The 19,776-nt window shown below is 42.2% G+C and overlaps 1 protein-coding gene across 5 annotated transcripts in view; it reads right to left on the bottom strand.

Annotated features, from left to right (window-relative positions):
* The window catches only part of igsf9b (immunoglobulin superfamily, member 9b), a 47,635-nt gene that overhangs the window by 3,901 nt on the left and 23,958 nt on the right, over positions 1–19,776 (bottom strand). For 4 of the 5 annotated variants that reach the window (XM_017702773.2, XM_037535790.1, XM_017702771.2 and 1 more), the window contains exons 4-19: positions 13,874–14,020; positions 10,797–10,948; positions 9,031–9,148; positions 8,377–8,518; positions 7,792–7,937; positions 7,495–7,637; positions 7,260–7,400; positions 6,843–6,959; positions 6,594–6,744; positions 6,315–6,426; positions 5,872–6,047; positions 5,503–5,741; positions 5,312–5,396; positions 5,027–5,197; positions 4,505–4,541; positions 111–3,566 (exon numbers count right to left, since the gene is read on the bottom strand). In XM_017702773.2, coding sequence (XP_017558262.2) covers positions 111–3,566; positions 4,505–4,541; positions 5,027–5,197; positions 5,312–5,396; positions 5,503–5,741; positions 5,872–6,047; positions 6,315–6,426; positions 6,594–6,744; positions 6,843–6,959; positions 7,260–7,400; positions 7,495–7,637; positions 7,792–7,937; positions 8,377–8,518; positions 9,031–9,148; positions 10,797–10,948; positions 13,874–14,020 — 5,533 coding nt within the window. The remainder of the gene's footprint in view (positions 1–110; positions 3,567–4,504; positions 4,542–5,026; positions 5,198–5,311; positions 5,397–5,502; positions 5,742–5,871; positions 6,048–6,314; positions 6,427–6,593; positions 6,745–6,842; positions 6,960–7,259; positions 7,401–7,494; positions 7,638–7,791; positions 7,938–8,376; positions 8,519–9,030; positions 9,149–10,796; positions 10,949–13,873; positions 14,021–19,776) is intronic. The other variant, XM_037535791.1, reaches the window with a different exon arrangement.

The raw sequence follows: 19,776 nt of genomic DNA on the forward strand, positions 1-19,776 counted from the left end.
ATGTGAAAAAAAGTTTGAAGTTTGAATGAGAAAGAAGGAGAAATAGGTAAATTCATGTTTGTAAGGGGGAGGGGTATCACCCCTGTGAGATGTTTGTGCATCAACTTCACCTTTTTGACCTCTGTTCTCGCAGGTCCGATTCTGCCTTGCGCCTCTCACTCTCCTCGGTAGTCTCTGGAGAGCTCAGTAAGGTGGGAGTGATAGAGACAGACTGGCGCAGGTGCCCATGCCCATATGGCCCCACACTTCCCCTGCCACTGCTCTGGCTGGCATAACTGGCACGGCCACCCTCTGCTCTACTATCCCGGCCTTCTGCATTTGTGCTGCCCTTTCCCATGCCTACCCCTACATACAGCTCCATTTGAACCTCACGATCCCATGGAGGGAAGGATGCTTGATATGGTGAGGGCCAGCTATAACCCCTAGGCAAGAATGGCCTCTGTATACCCCTTCTAGAATCCATAGGACGAATATAGTCCCCTCTTGCCACAGGTCTGGGCAGGCCAAAGGGTCGGGGGAAATCCTGGGGCACATACTTGTGCTGGATTGACCTTAGGGTCTCTCGATATGACAATGGGCATCTGGTGGACTCTGGAAAGACTGTGGCCTGTCTACGTGGATCTGATTCATGTCTGTGAGGTTCTGCAAGTTTTGAGGGATCTAGGACTGGAGGGCCATAGGTATGGGAAAGGTAAGAGGGAGTTATGTATGGTTGGTCACTGTAACGAGATCTTTCCAGACTATGGCTGCTAAGGGGTTGAAAGGGCACTGCTCCTTGCCATGAGGGACCAGGTCTAGAGTACAAATTTGCAGGTGTGCGACCCAAACTGTAGGACTTGACCCTTACATCTGGATGAGGGAGCTCATCTCTATAACAGGTCTCAGAGACATAAGCCCGGGGGCTCTCATAATGCTCCCACCTCTGAGATCCTAAACTAATGGATTTCTTAAGGAAAGGACGAGGCTGCCCCATTCCTGAGAGGGTTCTACATGGACCAATGCTGATTGACTTCTTCATAAAAGGCATGGGAGCTTGAGTTATTCGTGAGGTTATTTTGTTAGTCCTGTTATCCTGAACGCAAAACCTTTTAGGTTGTTCTGATAACAATTCTGCTGTTCTTTCGCGTTCACGGATGCTATCAGACACTACTATTGCCATACTTTTAGCAGTACTCACTAGGGTCTGTGCTGGGTTTATCTGGGTGGACTGCTGTTTATCAGCACTTGCTCTTTTCTGAGACAGTAATAGCTGAGAACACCTTCCTTCATGAGATACGACTTGTGGTGCTCTACTATTTGTCTCTGAGGACTCTGATTTCATATGTGCCTCTCTGTATGCCAACTCTGGACAGGGTTTAGAATTATACACATTTTCTAGTTTAGGAATGATTGAGGTTTTGAGATCCACCAAAACTTCATTCTGATGACCACTATTAATCTCTGAGTGGTCTTGATCATGACTTTCCCAGTTCTTAGGGACCACATCAGGCTCACCTCTTAACAGTGTCTCATTTTCTGGCTGTGTGCTGGGCCAGGTAGGTTCTGCTGGCTCACTCTCTTCGATAGGCTCATCTACACTCATTTCAATAAAGCCTGGCAAGCTTAAGTACTCCAAGATAGTGCTCGTTTGTAGAGGAGATACCCTTGCAGGTTGGGGTACAATCTTCACTTTCAATGATTCTGACATTCTGGCAATAGAAAAATTTGATTGATCACTTTCACCCTCATCATCAAGAGTCAGAGGAGAAATGCGACTGGGGCTATCACTGAAGACACATTTGTCACTCTTGCGGGAGCGTGCCCGGACACCCTCCTTCTCTTCTTCAGGGTGTAGAGATAAGGAACTGAGCTCATCTTCAGCTTTGCTCTCAATCCCTCGCGATTTAACCTTGGCCCCTGTTTTTTGATGGTCATAGGGAAGGGTGGAACAACCAGAGGGACTGTGGCTCAACTTTCCTCTGCGATTAAGGTTTGTCTCCTCTATGGGTTTAGGGTAATTATGAGAGTGTGCTTGTTGTTCTCTTTCTGCTGTAGAGTGCCGTGTTCTTTCAAATGCCATCTCAGATGGCTGAGAACTACAGGGAGTAGGATATGTAGACCTGGAGACAACTGCTTGTGTCTCTATCTTTCTGTCCTGCTTCCAGCCTTCATCTGTCAGAGTCTTTGAGCAGGAAAGCTCCTGATCTCTCTCTGTGGGTCTCTTTAGGCATCTTACCTGTGACTCGACTGGATTGGATCCACAAGGAGAGGGACTGTTCTTTCTGGGAGAGAGGAGTGAAAGGGAAGTGTACTGTGTGATGGGTGAATGTGTAAAGTCTCCTGCTACTGAGTCCTCTATAGACACAAGCCCTCGCCGAGGTGTGTTTCCCTCTGAAAGGCTTGGCACAGGAACTTGGCTGGTAGGTGAGGTTACGGGGCTTATATCCCACTGAATGTAAGAGGAGGAGGAGGGGAGTATTTTCTCCATGGGACTGCTGGTGTTGCCAAAATAACAACCCCTCCGATAGTCTGAAACCTGCTGGGCTAGGCTGCTAGGTCTCTGAGTTTTTTCTCGAAGCTGGATGTCCTGAGGTTTCCAAATGGGGTCCTCCGACACACCCCCTCCCCATCTTCTCAGAGGGCTAGCTGATTTGGCACGCCTCTGCTCCTTTTCACGTTCCTCTGCTCTGCGGCTGATAGTATAGCTCTCCAGCTCCCTCTCCATCTCCTCTCGCTCCTTCACTAGCCTCAGACACTTGCTGAGGTTGTTCCTCTCTTGTTCACTTCCCAACTGAGAAACCATAGTGCTGGGCTCAGACAGCTGGCTGTCTTTGTCCATGGGTTCGTAACCGGCCTGGTGCAGCAGTCTCTCCCTCTCCAGAGCACGGGCTCTCTTGGTTAGGCTGGGGAAGATGTCCTCCCGATTGTTTGGTAGACAATATTTCTTCAATGAGTCACAAGCTCTCTTTTCACTACAGTCTGAGTAGAAGCTGGGCCTCTCCAGAAGAGCCTCTGAGCAGCCCTGCTCCTCATCTGAGTAAAAGCAGCCATGGCGGGAAAAGTTTCTGGCCATCGCTTTTACCCTGCCTGGGGAATGTGGAGGTCTCTCGGAATCTGTTGACTCCACAGCCAGTCTTGGAGGTGGCTCTTGTCTCACATCCTTCTCTGAGCTATATGAGCTGGCTTTGGGGGAGTCTCTGAAAGAGCCACAGTTGCTGCCTTCACCACTGCCTCTGCCAGGGGACTGGGGGAATTCCTTTTTAAGGTGCTTTTTAATGTGCATTGGTGTGGAACCTTCTGGGTACTGCTGGACAATGAAGCGGCCATCAGGGCCTCTGGATATTGACTCAATGGCAGATGTTGGGGATGGAGAGCCCCCGAGGTGACTTTCGAAGAGAGTGTAACGTGGGGGTGGAGAAGATGAGGAGAGGAGCTGCTTCTTCTGGTCCTGGTACTCGCTGCGGCTGCCCTTGTCAAAAGAGGATCGATCTGAACCATTGGAGGAGGAGGAGTTGGGGAAGAAGTTAAGAGGAGGGCACAGTTTCATCTTCAGCATACTGTCGGGGCTGTCAGCAGGCGAGCGAGCTCTAAGGGTAGAAAAAAGTAGGATAGAAGATTGTACTCATTCTTACTCATCAATTGTCACATTTACATGAAAAGCTCCATTAAACCACCTTTGTATTTTTTGTCCTAAATCTATTTAGAGCACTGTGAGCTTATACTAACAAAATTTAGTATGCAGAATTAGTGCAGCTCTATTGTTACCACACGCATCACTGATCTTAAAACAGAACTAGAATAGATAAAAGAGAATAGAACTAGGGTTACAAAAGAAACATTTTTTAACAGTAGGGCTGCACGATAAATCATATTATATTGTTATCGCGATAAGAGTTTCCATGATAAACACATCACTGTGAGCTGAGATGACAGAACATATGAAATTACCTTATACAGGCAGTGCCAGAGAGATGTCAGCAATTTCCTGGCACTAATTGTTAGAAGCCAACTGAGTGCTTCTCTGTGTTGGGACTGAATCATCACCCGAATAACCTGACAGCTAATTACAAAACACCCATGTGCAGCTCAAAAACTACTCCATCGTTAACTACAAGCCTGTAATTTGTAATTTAGTATTTTGCTGGTTGCTTATAGGAAAGGTTAGTTAGATTTCTGTTTCCACATCAAATAAACTTTGTATTTGCATCACATCTGGTCACTGGTATACTATTTTAATGATAATTTATTGCTTCCCATATTGTCACGATAACCGGAAACTTTATTGAACATCATATTTTATGTCCATACCGTACAGCCCTAGTTAAAAGCATGTACAATGGTGAAAAGTGGCATTTCACTGAAGCAATTACATTTTAAATGTTCAAATTTTATATTAAGAAACAGATATATGTAAGTCATAACCATATGTAAAAAACACTTCAATACAATATGTTAATTTTAAGTGTTAAACATCAAAAAATGGAATTCTGATGATGGCACATGCAGAGCACTGATGGAGACTTACTGTGGAGATGGGCTCTTCTGGAAGGCAGAAGGGATATCTGAAACGTTGGGGGAGGATGCACAGTTTACATCATGCCACAGATAGAATGAGACAATCAAACAATGAGATGACAAAAACAAGCTCAACTGAAATAAATACACCATGCATTACAGGTGCTGCCAAAGGCAAGTGGGCATTAATTCTATAGCACTGTATGTTCATGCCAAAGTTTGAGACAAACACAAATCTTAATAATTGTGTGAATAAAGTGTGAAACTACATGATTTTTATTAACTTTAATTATTTTTGTGTAGCTGACTGATCTACCCAATGATAAATTTAAGCATGAATTCTGAACTGTTGATCATACCATTTTTTTACCAGTTTTAGATTGAATCATTTAAAGTAATTATGCAACAAAATATAGAATTCAAATTCATTCTAATGCTTTACCCTGAAATTAAATGTTCCTAACAACATTTATAAACATAAATGTGTATATTCCAATGAGTCTGTTGATGATCTGGTATGAGACAACTTTACCATCTCGTCTCTTTCTGCGGTGCCGCTCCCTCCTGTGGCTCATGACACATGCTGTCACCAGAGAAAGGATGATAGCCACAAACAGAAAACACACACCCCCGATCACTCCAGCTAGCAGGGGTTCAGGAACAAATGCCAGCAAGCTGTGTGGAGCTGGGTACATCTCCATACCTGCAAACCACATGCTGATACTTTAACAATATGGCTATGACTATTAAGGGTTAAAGTTGTGATTTTTTTCGTCATTGTTTCCACCTGAAACCAACATCTGTGATATACACTTACCTTTAGTTGAGATAGTGACTGATTCACTGGGGTCGCTAATCATCTTTTCTCTGCGTGAAAGCAGTCGCAATTCATAGTTGGAGTCCTATGATAAAAGAAAATTGAGCAAAAATTTACATTTTTTAAGCTCCAATTTTACCTACATTCTGTTGCAGCCACAAGAAAATAAAGAAACATCTTGAAACAGTTACCCTTATCAGTCCCTGCACAATCATTTCTGTAAGATTGAGGTTAACTGCTCCATCAAGCGTAACCCAGTCGCCCTTTTCCTGCCTTGCCTGGAGAATGAAGGCTGTGATTGGTGGAGACTGAACAGAGGGAGGGGACCACTGCAGCAGCACTCCCACTGCTGTGCGATTGACTGACAGCGATGTGGGAGGGGGTAGTGCTGCTAAAGTAGTTAATACAGTGGGAGGATCTGTGGGGGCCGCTGAATAAAAAAACAAAAACAAAAGAAGTCACAAACTACAAGTCATGTAAAATAACAACTCAGAGAAGTCAATAAGATTAATTTTATGCTGTATGGTCTATGAAAGAAACTTGGTTAAGCACATACTGACCCAATGTCCTCATGGTCACGATCTCACTGAAGGGACCAGATCCCAGCTTGTTCTGGGGCAGAACACTGAACTGGTAACTAGTGGCAGCTTGCAGACCCGTAACAAGGAGGCTGGATTTAGACGTGGGCACAGGCAGGGACGCCCACTCGTGCTTTCCCCTGGTAGTGGGCTTCACCCTGAGAGACATAACGAGACAGCCAAATGTCAACAAAACTAATTAGATGAAACAACCAGTTTGCCATAAGAAGTTAAGCAGGAACCAAGAGGTTTCATGTCACAGATGAAGATGAGAATTGAATCAGGGCTGCACAACTTTGCTCCTGAAGCTCATTCTGAAGGCTTTGATGTACTACATCAGGTGTATTAGACTGCACTCCACAGGACAGCACAATCTCTAGAGCTGCAGTCGCACACCCTAATTTAGAACAAATGAGGTCACTGACCAGACAGTGAATTTCTGTGTATATCCTCCATCGAAGCCAGGCTCCCAGGACACATTGGCATGGTTCATCCCTGGATCTACAGAGACTGCAGTCACAGAATGGGGGCTTGTGCCTGCCAGAGAGAGTGAGTGAGCAGGCAATTCACACACAAAGACTGTCTGAATAATTGTCATGTTAGACACAGAACACAAGGTTTGACTATGTGGATCTTGTTAACAAATGTGCTTATATCACCCTGTATTTGTTTAAAGGGAAGATAAACTGTTATTCTCCACTCACCCAGTACTAAGATCATGGTGCCTGTGCTAACTGTGGCTACACGATTGGTGGCATGACACTCCCATGCCCCCTGGTGGTCTTTGCTGAGAGGACGCAGGACCAAGGAACCATTCAACAAAACAGTGAATGGAGAGCGAGGGGCAGAATCAACCTGGAGCACAAGGCCAGAAATCAGGATTTGTGAATTTTCACAAAAGTTTCTAGTGTGTTTTATAGTTACTTCTTAATGCTTAACTTGAGAATGCTCACCTTACTCCAGGTGATATTAGGAGATGGGTCTCCATGTGCTTGGCAGGGTATCATCAGCTCTCTCCCAACCTCTTGAAGGTACTCAGCCCTGGGGAATATGCGAAATGAGGGTGGATCCTATGAAAAAGAGAGGATGATGTGAACAGGTGTATATTCATCATGCTGAACTTTTCAAATTCTTTTCCTAAAATCAAAGAGCCATCAAGCCTGTGCATTTCACTCATTTTACCAAGGTTAAGCTGCTTTTCATCATGCATAACACCTCCTTAACCCTGGTAAAATCATTCGCCTCTCTACCTTGTTCTAAAACCATCCTGATTTGGTTATATGCTTAGTACTTTTCTGTTAAAAGCAAAGAACACAGCAGAGAGGTTTTATACAACAAATGAGTACAGTTCTTTTATTATACTTCCATACCTCTAGAATAACTTTGGTGGGCTCTGACTGGCCCATCGTCCCATAGCTGTTGTAGGCTGTGCAGGTGTACATGCCTACTGCATCATCATTGGCTGTGGCTATAAATACGGAGCCTTCTGAATTAACCATCCAGCCTGGATACTAATCAGTCGAAAAAGACAGGTTAAACATAACTTTGGTGTCAAAGAATAAAGTTTGTGATTAATGAAGAAATGTCTGGGGTTTTCTTCAGTACCTGGTCCAAGTCCAGAGAGTCCCCATCTTTGGTCCAGTTGACAAAGAGCATGGGGGGCTCAGCTTGGACTGGACAAATGATTGTTCCCCCCATGCCAACAGGGAGGTAGGTCTCCCTGGGCATCCTCACCACTCGTGCAGGATCTGAGAAGAAAGAAGCAAGTCAAGAACATGCTGTCATGTTCATGTCATGTTTCTGCTGTCATGCATGTCAGCAGAAACAACAAATTATACCCTCTTTAAAGTTCTCTATTGACTTCTAAGTAGCAGATCACATGCAGTAAAATGCAACGCTTACGTTTCACTTTGAGGTAGGCAGAAGCTGAAGGCGGAGTAAGTAGCCCATTGGTGGGTACGCAGGTGTAATTCCCGGAGTCTTCTGGAATTAGTCCAGGAATGAGGAGAGTCCCATCCACTAGAATCTTCACACGAGACTTTAAAGATCTATAAATACATGCACACAGTGTCAAAGACAAACACTTACAAAGGGCACACATTGCAGCATCCTGTAAAGGCATATTATACAAAAATAAGCAAAACCTTAATGAATATCTTTTTTCTGAACCAACCTACCCCAATAACAAAATAAAATACTAAGTCTAAACCCCTTGGCCTATTTAGTCAATAGAATCCTCCACATGCCACATGAGTAAAATAGCCCCTAACTGACATGGACATCCTGTTTCCTAGATAACCAATGGCTTACTCTTAACGTCACCATGTGCCAGACAAGGTCCCAGATGCAGATTAAGGCTACATTACACCTTCAGTGGTGATTCTTTATTGAGGGACTACATGGCTTTATGAATTTATCCAGGACTACTGATAAAGTATAGACTCAAGCACTAGGTGACAGGATCATACGTTTCCATTCAGGACTCACTCAACATGGTAGACGTTCTGTCCTTCTTTCCACCACTCGTATGTGAGGTTAGATGGGTATGCATCAGCCTGGCACTGCAGAATTGCATCCTGGGACATGTTCATGGTGGTGTCCTCTGGAGAAATCAGGATGACTGGAGGACCTGATTGGAAAAGCGTAAAGTGTAAATAAGGCAGTCAAGCTAGAGTGAGAGAACATGATCACAAGGGAAGTCAGCAGTAACCGATTACCATGAATCCATTTGCATGATTGGTGGCTTTTCATTTTACTTTACAGCTAACAACCTCAGCCTTTTTTATGAACTATTCTTTTTACTTTCTTGCATGAATATGATGATCCTAGAAATCAACCATCAAAGGCGATGTGCTTTAACAGCATGGACAATAGGTGGCACTGTTTATTTAGTGAATTGAGCAGTGTGTGACTGGAATGTCTCTGTCTTTGAGCCAAAGTGAACTTTGACATAACTCTTACCATCAGACAAGCCTGAGGGTTAAGGGACTGTCTGAAATTTTCACATAGGTCACTTCCACAACACTTTGCATTAGGTTAATAGTTAATGTCTCTAGAGCCAAATGAACCTGTTTAGGCCACATTGTGCCCATGTGTACTAAAAGCTTTCTTAACCCACATGGATGAGATAGGGTCACTGACCTTTGACCTGTAGCTGAGTGATGTGGGTCAGGTTTCCTTCAGAGTTGGACACGTGACACTTGTACATTCCTGCTGTCTCCCTGGTAACCTTGGACAAAGACAAGGTTCCATTCAGTACCTGATTGGAAAAATGAACACTGGGGTTAAAAGAGAAATTCGGCATACATACTTGTGCAAGATTAGTGTCAATTAGGAGACTGCAGCATTCCTTGATCAAGTCATTTTTCTGGACGTCCAAAAACTTCACATTTACCTCTGCACATAAAGCAGTTTACGATAACACTTTACACTTTCAGCTATAAAACCACTATGCACTACTATTGTGAGAAATCTGGACCAATGATATGATATATTTCATGCACATCCACTATATGGCCATATGGTATGTGGACACCTGACCATCACACCTGTAGAAGCTTGTTAGACATCCCATTCCAAAACCAACAGGCCCCACTACTATGGGAAGGATTTTCCTAATATTTTGGAGCGTTTCGGAGTGGTTCGTGTGCCCATTCAATCGAAAGATCATTTGAGGGGTCAGGCTTGGCTCACAATCGATGTTCTTATTCATTCCCAAAGGTGTTGTATGGTATGGTTGAGGTCAGAGCTCTGTGCAGGCCACTGGGGTTCCCTCACCAAACTCGTCGAACCATGGCCCTCGCTTTGTGCACAGGGCCACAGTCATGTTAGAACAGGAAAGGGCCTTCCCAAAACTTCTGAAAGTGTACAACTGTGTAAAACGTCTCTAACAGTAACATTACACTTCACTGAAACAAATGGCCGAGCCATTTCAAACCCTGAAAAACAGCCCCAGAAAATTATCCGTTCTCCACCAAGCTTTACTGCTGGCACTTTGAATTCCGCTGGGTAGCATTCTCCTTGCTTCAGCCAAACCCAAATTCATCCATTAGACTGGTAGTAAAGCATGATTCATCACTCTAGAGAGCACAGTTCCACTGCTCCAGATTCCAGTGGTGGCGTATTTTACACCACTCCAGCCATCGTCTGGCATTGCGCATAGTGGTCGTAGACTTTGAAGCCCACTTTGAAGCTCCACATGCACAGTTCTTTGGATATTTATGCTGATTCAACAGAGAATAGATGATTTTTACGCACTATATGCTTCATCACTTGGCAGCCCCATTCTGTGAGTTTGTGTGGTCTAAAGCTTAGCTGTGCTGCTGTACCCACAGTTTTTTGTAGCAGTCAGTATCTTATGACAGTGCTATGTTTAAAGTCACTGAGTTCTCCAGTATGACCCATTTTACTACCAGTGTTTGTCTATGGAGATTTCATTGTTATGTACTTGACTTTATACACCTGTTAGCAATGGGTGAGTGAAACACCTGAGCTTAATAATTAGAAGGGGGGGTGTTCACATACTTTTGGCCATACAACGTATCTATCGTATGTATTGATGCTGATAAGGATACCAATACGTGACATTTGGAATTACACTCACCGGCCACTTTATTAGGTATGTCAGTTTCCTGCTAATATGTTATTGGTGTCCTAAGTATTCTGCAACTAGAAGTGTCACCTATTTAACATTTTTCTTTTCCCATGTATAAATGGAAATGCTCTTTGATAAACTTATTATCTTAAAAGATATTAGACTTTGAATTTCTGTAAGGATGCATCAATTAACCTTTACATGCTCTGACCACAATTGCTCTCTTTTGTAATATATTGTATATCTAATTAATAAAGTTTTCAGTTTGGTAGCCAATAAAATGCATCAGCTGGCTGAAGTTTAATTGTAATACCTGTATCTTGTCATGTTTCTTCACTGCATTGTCATCTTTTCTCCAGCTGACAGTAGGTTTGGGGTTTCCATGAGCACTGCAGCTGAGGGTGAGGGATTCCCCCAGCAAGACCTCCACGAAGGTAGGGGGTGTCTTTACAAACACTGGAGGAGCTACAGTGGAGAGAAAAAGAAGGAGACATGCTTATATGCTTTTGTGAGCTCAAACCATGCCTTCCACATGTGGTGGTAGCATGAGAAAAGATTGATTGAGGGAGGGGCCAGAACCCATCTCATCTATAGTAGGACTGATGTAGGACTGAGGAACTGGGGTGGCGGTGGGGTTGCCAGCCCTTTGTCGTGGAACCAGGAGGCGAGGATGTGAATTTGTAGGGTGTTAGCTTGGAACGAGAAGGGGTCTCAGCCATGTCCCCCACCAGACTTCAGTTATAACATCTGATGTATTTTTGTTAGCTTTCCCTGGGCAAATCAAATGTGATTAAGTAATCAGAGCCATCAGTGAAGCATGACTAAACCCCATAAGCACAAAAGAACACAGCACAGACAGACTTGCTTTCCCACAGTTCTACGTCAACAAAGAGACAGTAAAGGGTGTACACATAACCTGCAAACTATGATATAACAAACAACCACAAACAATTGAGCATGCAGACACGATGCATACAGAATGCGGAAAGAACAGAAACTTCTACTCTTACTCAAATAACTGATTGTTACAGTAACCTGATCAGCTGTTGAAGGGAGGTGTTAGTATTTTCGGGCTAAAGGGACAGGACTTCTCACTGCAGCATAATGAAATGTGTGTGGGTGTCGTGAGGAACGAGTCATGACAGTGTGTGTGAGAGTCCTGTGGATGTGTGTGAAAGGCACCGAGTGACTCTGGGACGAGGTGTGAATATAAAAATGTGCTTTCAGGTGATATACACATACAGCTCACACACATACCCACCACATGAATACATGTCACTCACAGACAAACAGGTGTGCAAACTCATTAATGTCAATATGGCGTCAAAAAAACAGATTATGCAATATCCTTGTGGACAGTGTAACCACAGTTCAAGTGTTCAGAGGCTGCTTTCCTGCTTAAGCCTATACAACATTCATAAGACTACACAAAACTACGCAAGGACTAATACAGAATATACAGCATTACTGAATGCAGCATAAATGCATACAGGATATACTCTCTGCTTACTGTCCACTTTATTAGACACACCTACAGTGAGAATGCAACTTGCTGGTATATAGTTAGAGATACAGCAAATGAATCTGTTGATGCACAATTTGAGTTAGACATTGTCTAGACCTTTATCAATGGTCAGTTTCTGACCCACACCTACTCTTGGTTGGATATTTTTGGGTGACAAATCACTTTTAACCAGCAGTGACAGTGATGGATGTAAAAACTCCATCAACTCTGCTGTGCTTGATTATCATACCAGCACCACCTACACTACCATACACTGCTAAAGTCACTGCTATTGAGAGCGGTCCTCCATACAACAAATATCATGCCAATAGTAGCCATGTGGGCAGAAACTGGCCAATGATGAAAAGGGTAGACAAACAAATTGTGCACAGCAACAGTCTGTAGTAGTACATCTTTATAGTGGACCATTATGAACATGGACCTCATAAAGTAGACAGTGAATGGAAATACAAGGTTGGTGTTTCTCACAGACCCCGTTTACATCTGGCTTTAACATGCATCTTGGGTGAACCAATTCTAAATGGACAGTGCTGAATACAGGTGTGAAAGGCATATAATGTGTCTTGGAGATGCTCTGTGATACAGTCACTCCAGTCACCTACATAGATGGCCAGAAAACATGTGATCACATAACATTTCTGGTCTGAATGCTAAAGCGATGTGTTCCCGACAGCATAGAAGGACCAGCTTAATAAACTGCATAATCAGAGAAGAGTCAGTAGAGACACTAGTTTTTTCTTCATCTCCACTCCTGTTTATTTGTAAGTTGTCAACAGTCCCTGTGACCTAAACATTTGTAACATGTACATTTACAAAGAATCATAGGATTTATTGTCTTGATAGTGTATAATTTATTGTTTTAATAGTGCTTGGCGCACTATATCCAGTCATGAAATCTGCTCATACGTGGTGACTGAAGATGCACACTACACCCATGCAAATGATATGTGTGAATGGCTGTCCAGCTGTGATCAGATCCCTCCAGATGGAGGTTAATACCAAGTGTAAACAGGTCCTTATATACAGTCAAATGCAAAAGTTTGGGCACATCTTCTGTTTTATTGTTGGCAATATGTTAAACTTCGTAGAATATTTAAGTTAGTTCTCTGTAGAGGATGCATTGATTTATTTTCACATAGAAACTTTAGGCAGCACTGAGTGATATCTGACGATTCTTAGACCTCTGTGGTAGAAATTGCATGCAACATGCAGAGGAACATTTTGTATCGTCAGCTGTGCTTTGGACTCCCATAGTTGAAAGAGTATTCAAACTGTGACCATGTCTTCTGAGGACAACCTAGTATTGTCATTAGTATAATGTTGATTTTGCAGTTGAGTTCTAAGCATCAAGCCAGACCCTCTATTTGAGTTTAAAGGCATATGTTGTGGTTTGAAAAATTTCTGTCCTGATATCTCTGACTTTTAAATTATTATTTCAGGCTTTACACGTGGACTCGAGCAGCGCACACACATCATATTTTAATGTTTTTTTCTCCTGACTCAACAATGCTACTTCTTTCAGTTTGCTGCATTAATTAAACATGTAATTTGACCAGATGTGTTCAAATCTTTGGATGCAACTAGATACGATTTTACAACAAAATGACAATATGACAGCAATCTCGTAAATGACAAAATTACTGTTACTGAATCAGCACTTATCTCCCAACCTAAACAGTGAAAACGGAAGGAATATACTGTATGTTCTTTGCTTATATATTTGACCAAATCACTAAACTGTATATAGAAACCAATGAACACCGCACTGTCTACAGAAAGCACTTAATCATAACACACAGCAGAAATTCAACTTAAGAAATAAATCAGGCCTCAGGCTCTGAGAAGCCACATAAGTTCTAACAAACCTGTGATGGATAGGAAGTTCCATGTGCCATTCCTGAACTCGTCCGTGGCTCTGTCCAGCAGAAGGATGCGACACTCAAACCAGCCTTCATCCTCCAGGGTCAACCTATCCACCAGCAGCGACGCACCCTGTGTCAAAGACACCCGGCCTGAAAAAAGAGAGAGTGAAAAGGGACAAAGAAGTTAAAAAATCTTAGTAAAAAAAAGTTATGCCCATCTTTTTCTAAGCCACTTTCAAATCTGCTAAGGTTATCTCTGGTCAAAGAGCAAAGACGAAATTTGCAGTTGACACGAACAAATTTGGGGGCTGCAAAACAAGTAGATGCATTAGTAAAGACAAGAGACGCCAAAGCACTCAAGTGAGAGACACCTAAAAGGAAGTGATCACACATGTCATCTATTGGGAACCTGGGCCGTCATTTTGAGCTTAACAACACAGGCTGTGTAGAATATCCACAGTCTTTCAGATACCCTGTTACACTTAACAGGCATAAATGCACAGAGAATAACCAAGCACAATTGAATTCAAGTGTGCTATCAGAGCATAACTAAAAACATGAGAACTGAACACTCGCACTAAAAGCTGAACGAGAACACTCGAATTCGCATCACTGTCATTTCACATTTTCCATTCTGGAATGTGGAATGCATGAAAAGATGTGACGAATTCACTGGAGGGAATGGAGTTTTCCGTAAGACCAGTGAGAGGAACCTAGAATGAACAGAAAGTGAGAAGCATTTGATGCATCGTTTCTGTTGTGTTATATGTGACCAAAAACTGATGTGCGTAAATATCATCAGCAAGACAAACTGTTATCAACCAAACATGAAACGCACAATAAGCATATGCAACAGACACTCAAGGACACATACACAAATCCCTCTCAAAGCTGACCTCCTCTCATCAACCCCCCCTTGTCTGGCCACCGTTCTCCTTTTTTTCACATTCTACTTCTGACAACTCCTGGCTCTTTGAAACTTGATCTGTGTGTTGCCTGGTTACGGAAGCCGCTCTTTCAAAGCACTGACCAGCCCCTGTTTCCTCCAGCGGGCCTCCCCACCTCTTTCATTATCTATCTTTCTCGTTGACAGCTTTTTTCAAAATTTCAGGGTTTTAAACGATAACACCACGGGTGCTGATTGTGTCCAAGCAGAGGATACTTAATCTTTCCAGGAGGCAACGGCTGTAATTTGAAAGCAAACCGTGTGCTGTAATGAGTCTGCAAAAAAAAAAAATAATAATAAAAATACTCAGTGTCAACTTAAGCTGTAAAATGGTTTGGTCATGACTAAGGAAATACATTCCAAACATGCCTATCTTTTCTTCCTTCATAAAACAAAATGATTAAATGCAGGACTGAAATGTTCCACTTATGTGAGTCAATGTTTAGATGGTTCACACTGTGACAAATGGATACAAGACTTCTCATTGGCTTCATCTGGAGGTCAAGGTCAAAGTCAAAACCAGGCTTGTCTCAGACAACCTAAAATATCTGGAAGAAGCATTAGTATAGTGGTGCATGTATGCAGGTATGCGGAGTATACCCAGCAAACACACCTAAATGTGGCCAGACATACACTTGTGACTGTATTTTATGCTAGAGTGTGATTTGACCATGATGGAGAGCAAATGTGTCACATTCATCCGATTGCAAATCATATAACTAGTATGTGATTTATGTGTTGCAATGTTTCCTCTGTCATTATTTACATTGGTCACTACAGTCATTGACGATTGCCAGCTCAGCCCTGCAAAACTCCAGGACACATAAACATTGGCTTTTGATTTTTTTTTTAAATAAATTTAGCAGACTAGCTATGCTTCGAATGCAATCTAAGATAGCTATAGAACAGGGGTATTTAATTAAAATCCAGTAAGGTCCAGTTAGAGGAAATCTCATCAAGCAAAGGTCCGGACCATCATAATAACGGTGCCATAGTGTATACTGAAATAGCCTAGTAGTTATATCAAAATCTCATATCAAAACAACTAAATGTCAAAGTACAATTTAGTTATTTATCAACAATATTTATAGTCAGTTTCCTCTTCTTTAGAGCACACCATGTAAAATAATCTGGCTCACTTTCTTCTCTGACTGCTGTTTCTCGCCCTCTCCTGTATGAGCATCCTTCACTCAAGTAACAGTGCTCATCATAATACACAGATTTGATTGGCTGAGCACAGTCACATGTGATATTTACAACGCATGCAATAGGTCTGTGTGTTTCTGCTAAACTTGTACCATAATGACTAGAAATGTTATGCCGATTAAAGTAGGACTACTCTGTTGAAATTAAATCATTCCCCAAAGTTTATTGATTATAGGTCGAGGTCCGCATAGGACAGCGTCTGGGTCTGGGCTCGGACCGCGGTCCGCCTATTAGTGGCCTGTTCTATTCTTCTGTGCTATTCTTTTCAGTTATTGGATTGCAGTGTTGCCTAGGGCCTAACTCTGTCACCAACAGTGCACCTTTCTGAAGCAACTGTCCTTCCACTGACTGTAATTTAAACCAAACCAATTATTTGTATACAAATGATTTAATTGGATAAACTGAAGAAATTTAAACTTCATAAAAATGCTTGGATTCCAGGACAATCAACATCCAGGACAATCTAGGAAAATCCTGGATGGATTGCAACCCTAGTCATGGATAAAACTAGCTAATATGACAAACGTGTGGGAATGAACACATCAAACTACATCATTTTTTAAATAATGATGATGAAAGCAACACCTACATCCACACTCCAGCCCAACAGATCACCTTAGAGATTCACTATATGATGTTATTCTCATATATTTTGTTTCTTTTAATGTGTTTTCATATTTTTAATTGATATATAAGTAAATGCACTCATGTAAAATAACTAAATGTAACTTTCAAAGCATCACATTAGCTCATAGTAAAATTGTATTAAATTTATACTGAGATCCTTTTTTCCCACAAGACCTTTAGCCCAATTATAGGTTATTTGGTAAGAGAGTATTTTAGAAAATGTTGTGTCTACACAGTAATCACTAGCATTGTGTGCTCTCTTGGTCAATAGTTAACAAGAGCAAAAATACAGATCATACAGGACTAGGCTGATGATTCAATTTACTGTATTATTACTACTTGTTGAATATTAACTAGTGGAAAAGCTCTTATACTGTACATATGTATAATTACAGTAAAAGTAAACTGCAAAACCCATACTCACATTCTTAACACACGGTCATGGCTATTACACTCACCGGCCACTTTATTAGGTACACATTCAATTGTGTGTTAACACAAATAGCCAATTGGCCAATCACACGGCCACAACTCAGTGCATTTAGGCATGTAGAGGTGGTCAAGACAACTTGCTGAAGTGCAGACCGAGCATCAGAACGGGGAAGAAAGGGGATTTAAGTGACTTTGAACGTGGCGTGGTTGTTGGTGCCAGACGGGCTGGTCTGAGTATTTCAGAAACTGCTGATCTACTGGGATTTTCACGCACAACCATCTCTAGGGTTTACAGAGAACGGTCCGAAAAAGAGGAAATATCCAGTGAGCGGTCAGTTGTGTGGATGAAAATGCCTTGCTGATGTGAGAGGTCAGAGGAGAATGGGCAGACTGGTTCCAGATGATAGAAAGGCAACAAGAACTCAAATAACCAACCAAAATCTCTGAGGAACGTTTCCAACACCTTGTTGAAAGTGTGCCACAAAGAATTAAGGCAGTTCTGAAGGCAAAAGGAAAAACCTTTTACTAGCAAGGTGTACCTAATAAAGTGGCTGGTGAATGTATATGATTATGAGAATGCAAAACTACCCAATATTTCACCATAAGTGTTTTTAAAAGCACCTTAGGCCAGACTTGAATTGCACAAATAAGACAAAATTCATTTCATTTAAGCTTTGACACAAAGACAGCACAAAAAATTCTAAGCAATACAACCTAAAAACTATTTGCAACAAAAGGGACTGCTCTTGTGTTGCGAAGCCTGACAATAAAGTAAGCAATCTCTTAGCCTGGGGGCCTGTTTTTCAAAGCACCATGTTAAATTAGTACATATGCTGACTATGAATAAGCCTCAGCATGGCCAGGGGCATCATTCTGTGTACACTTTTGCATTCTGGCAGGAGATAAATGATAAAGGGGTTTGCATGATAAAGGCCCCAGTTCCACCACTTTAAAGGGAGTTAAACAGAGGCGTCACTTTTAAAGGGAGTGTCTGTGTTTACGCTCTCATAAAAAGGGGCGCTGTGATGGAGGATCAGGAAGGGTGGTTATTAAAAGAGCAGGAAGAGGGCAAATGTGCATGAAGGTGGTAGCAGGTGTGATAGATCCTGGGCAGAATCTATTCTTATCTCTTGTCTGAGCTCCTCCCTTCTCTTCCCATTTCCTCCCAGCTGGCTTGTGGTCCAAACAGTGGTGGAGAATATTCTGGACAGGGTGCAATTGCAAACTACAGCCCTGTAAGTTAGTCTCTTAGCCATTCTCCACAACGCACTCAAAGAACTAGAGTCCTCTCCACAAATATGAGTTAGTTTCGATATTTAGGTTCCACATATTTAAAGATCTTGGCAAGAAAAAAACAGATACTGCTTTTAAAATTGCATATTTTGTTTAATGTGAGGAAAGACATTCAGTAAATCACTTTTAAAGAAAAAAAAACAGAATATGTATCATTTTTTGACGACTTAAACATATTTCAGTTGCTAGTATTGGTTTCTATACCGATAAAAACCCTTTCATATCAACGGGTCCACCGCAAGATGGCTTACTGTGAGCAAACAGAATGATTAACATTTTAAGTCCATTTAACAAGATAATCTGGTTTTATTCAACTAAAGTCGAATACTTTAAGCGAGCATAAATCTATGTGCATACTCTCACACGCACACAAATTAGCTGACTGAACGTGCAATATCTTCAGCTCTGCACATGCTAAGCAAACTGGTGTGGTGAGAATTCTAGTCCCTCGGTTGGACACTTTAACCCTTTCCCGCTGGGGACTGCCAGTCCATCAATGGGAGTTAGAATGCAGCTCGCTGCCGCCTCTCTTAAATCTCAGGTTTCCATAGTGACGGAACCAGGGGCTGGGAGTTTGGATTTGAATTCAGTTGCTGTAGAAACACAGGACACGGCTAAAGGACTAAGAGGGAGGGTGCATCACGAGGGGAGTGTGTTTGTGTCTGTGATTTTGAAAAATGACACGTAGGGGAGGAAAAAAAGGCTGTGTTTTGATTCAAATTGGCTAAAGGCAAATGGGCAAAGGGGGGAGAAAAGAGAGAGAGAGAGAGAGAGAGAGAGAGAAAGAGGGAGAGAGAGAGCGAGAGAGAGAGAGAGAGAAAGAAGGGGAGAGAGAGAGAGACAGAGAGAGAGAGAGAAAGAAGGGGAGAGAGAGAGCGAGAGAGAGAGTGAGAGAGAAGGAGAGAGAGAGCGAGAGAGAGAGAGAGAGAGAAAGAAGGGGAGAGAGAGAGCGAGAGAGAGTGAGAGAGAGTGAGAGAGAGAAGGGGAGAGAGAGAGAGAGCGAGAGAGAGAGAGAAAGAAGGGGAGAGAGAGAGAGAGAGAGAGAGAGGGCTGTTTTTATTTGAATCACAGCTCAAACAAAAGCCAGTGAGTGACAGATGCAGGTTTGTTTGGGTTTAAATGAGGAATTTGGCTTTGGGCTCTGTCGCCTAGCATCTTTCAAAAAATGCTAAACTTTTCAAATGTGCATATGATATTAATAAATTATGCGTGCAACCCAATTAAACTCTACCCAATTTGGAGCACCTTCTCTGCTCTTTAAAGAAAATACATGCATGTATGCAGGCCTAATTCAGCTTTGAAAATTAGCGATGGCTACGCACACATAAAACAAACAACAAATAAATAATAAGTAAATAAATAACCCTGCACATAAAAATCGGACTTCCGTTGCAAGTGCACT

Source organism: Pygocentrus nattereri, chromosome 28 (assembly GCF_015220715.1).
Source record: "Pygocentrus nattereri isolate fPygNat1 chromosome 28, fPygNat1.pri, whole genome shotgun sequence".
NCBI classification, from domain to species: Eukaryota; Metazoa; Chordata; class Actinopteri; order Characiformes; family Serrasalmidae; genus Pygocentrus; species Pygocentrus nattereri.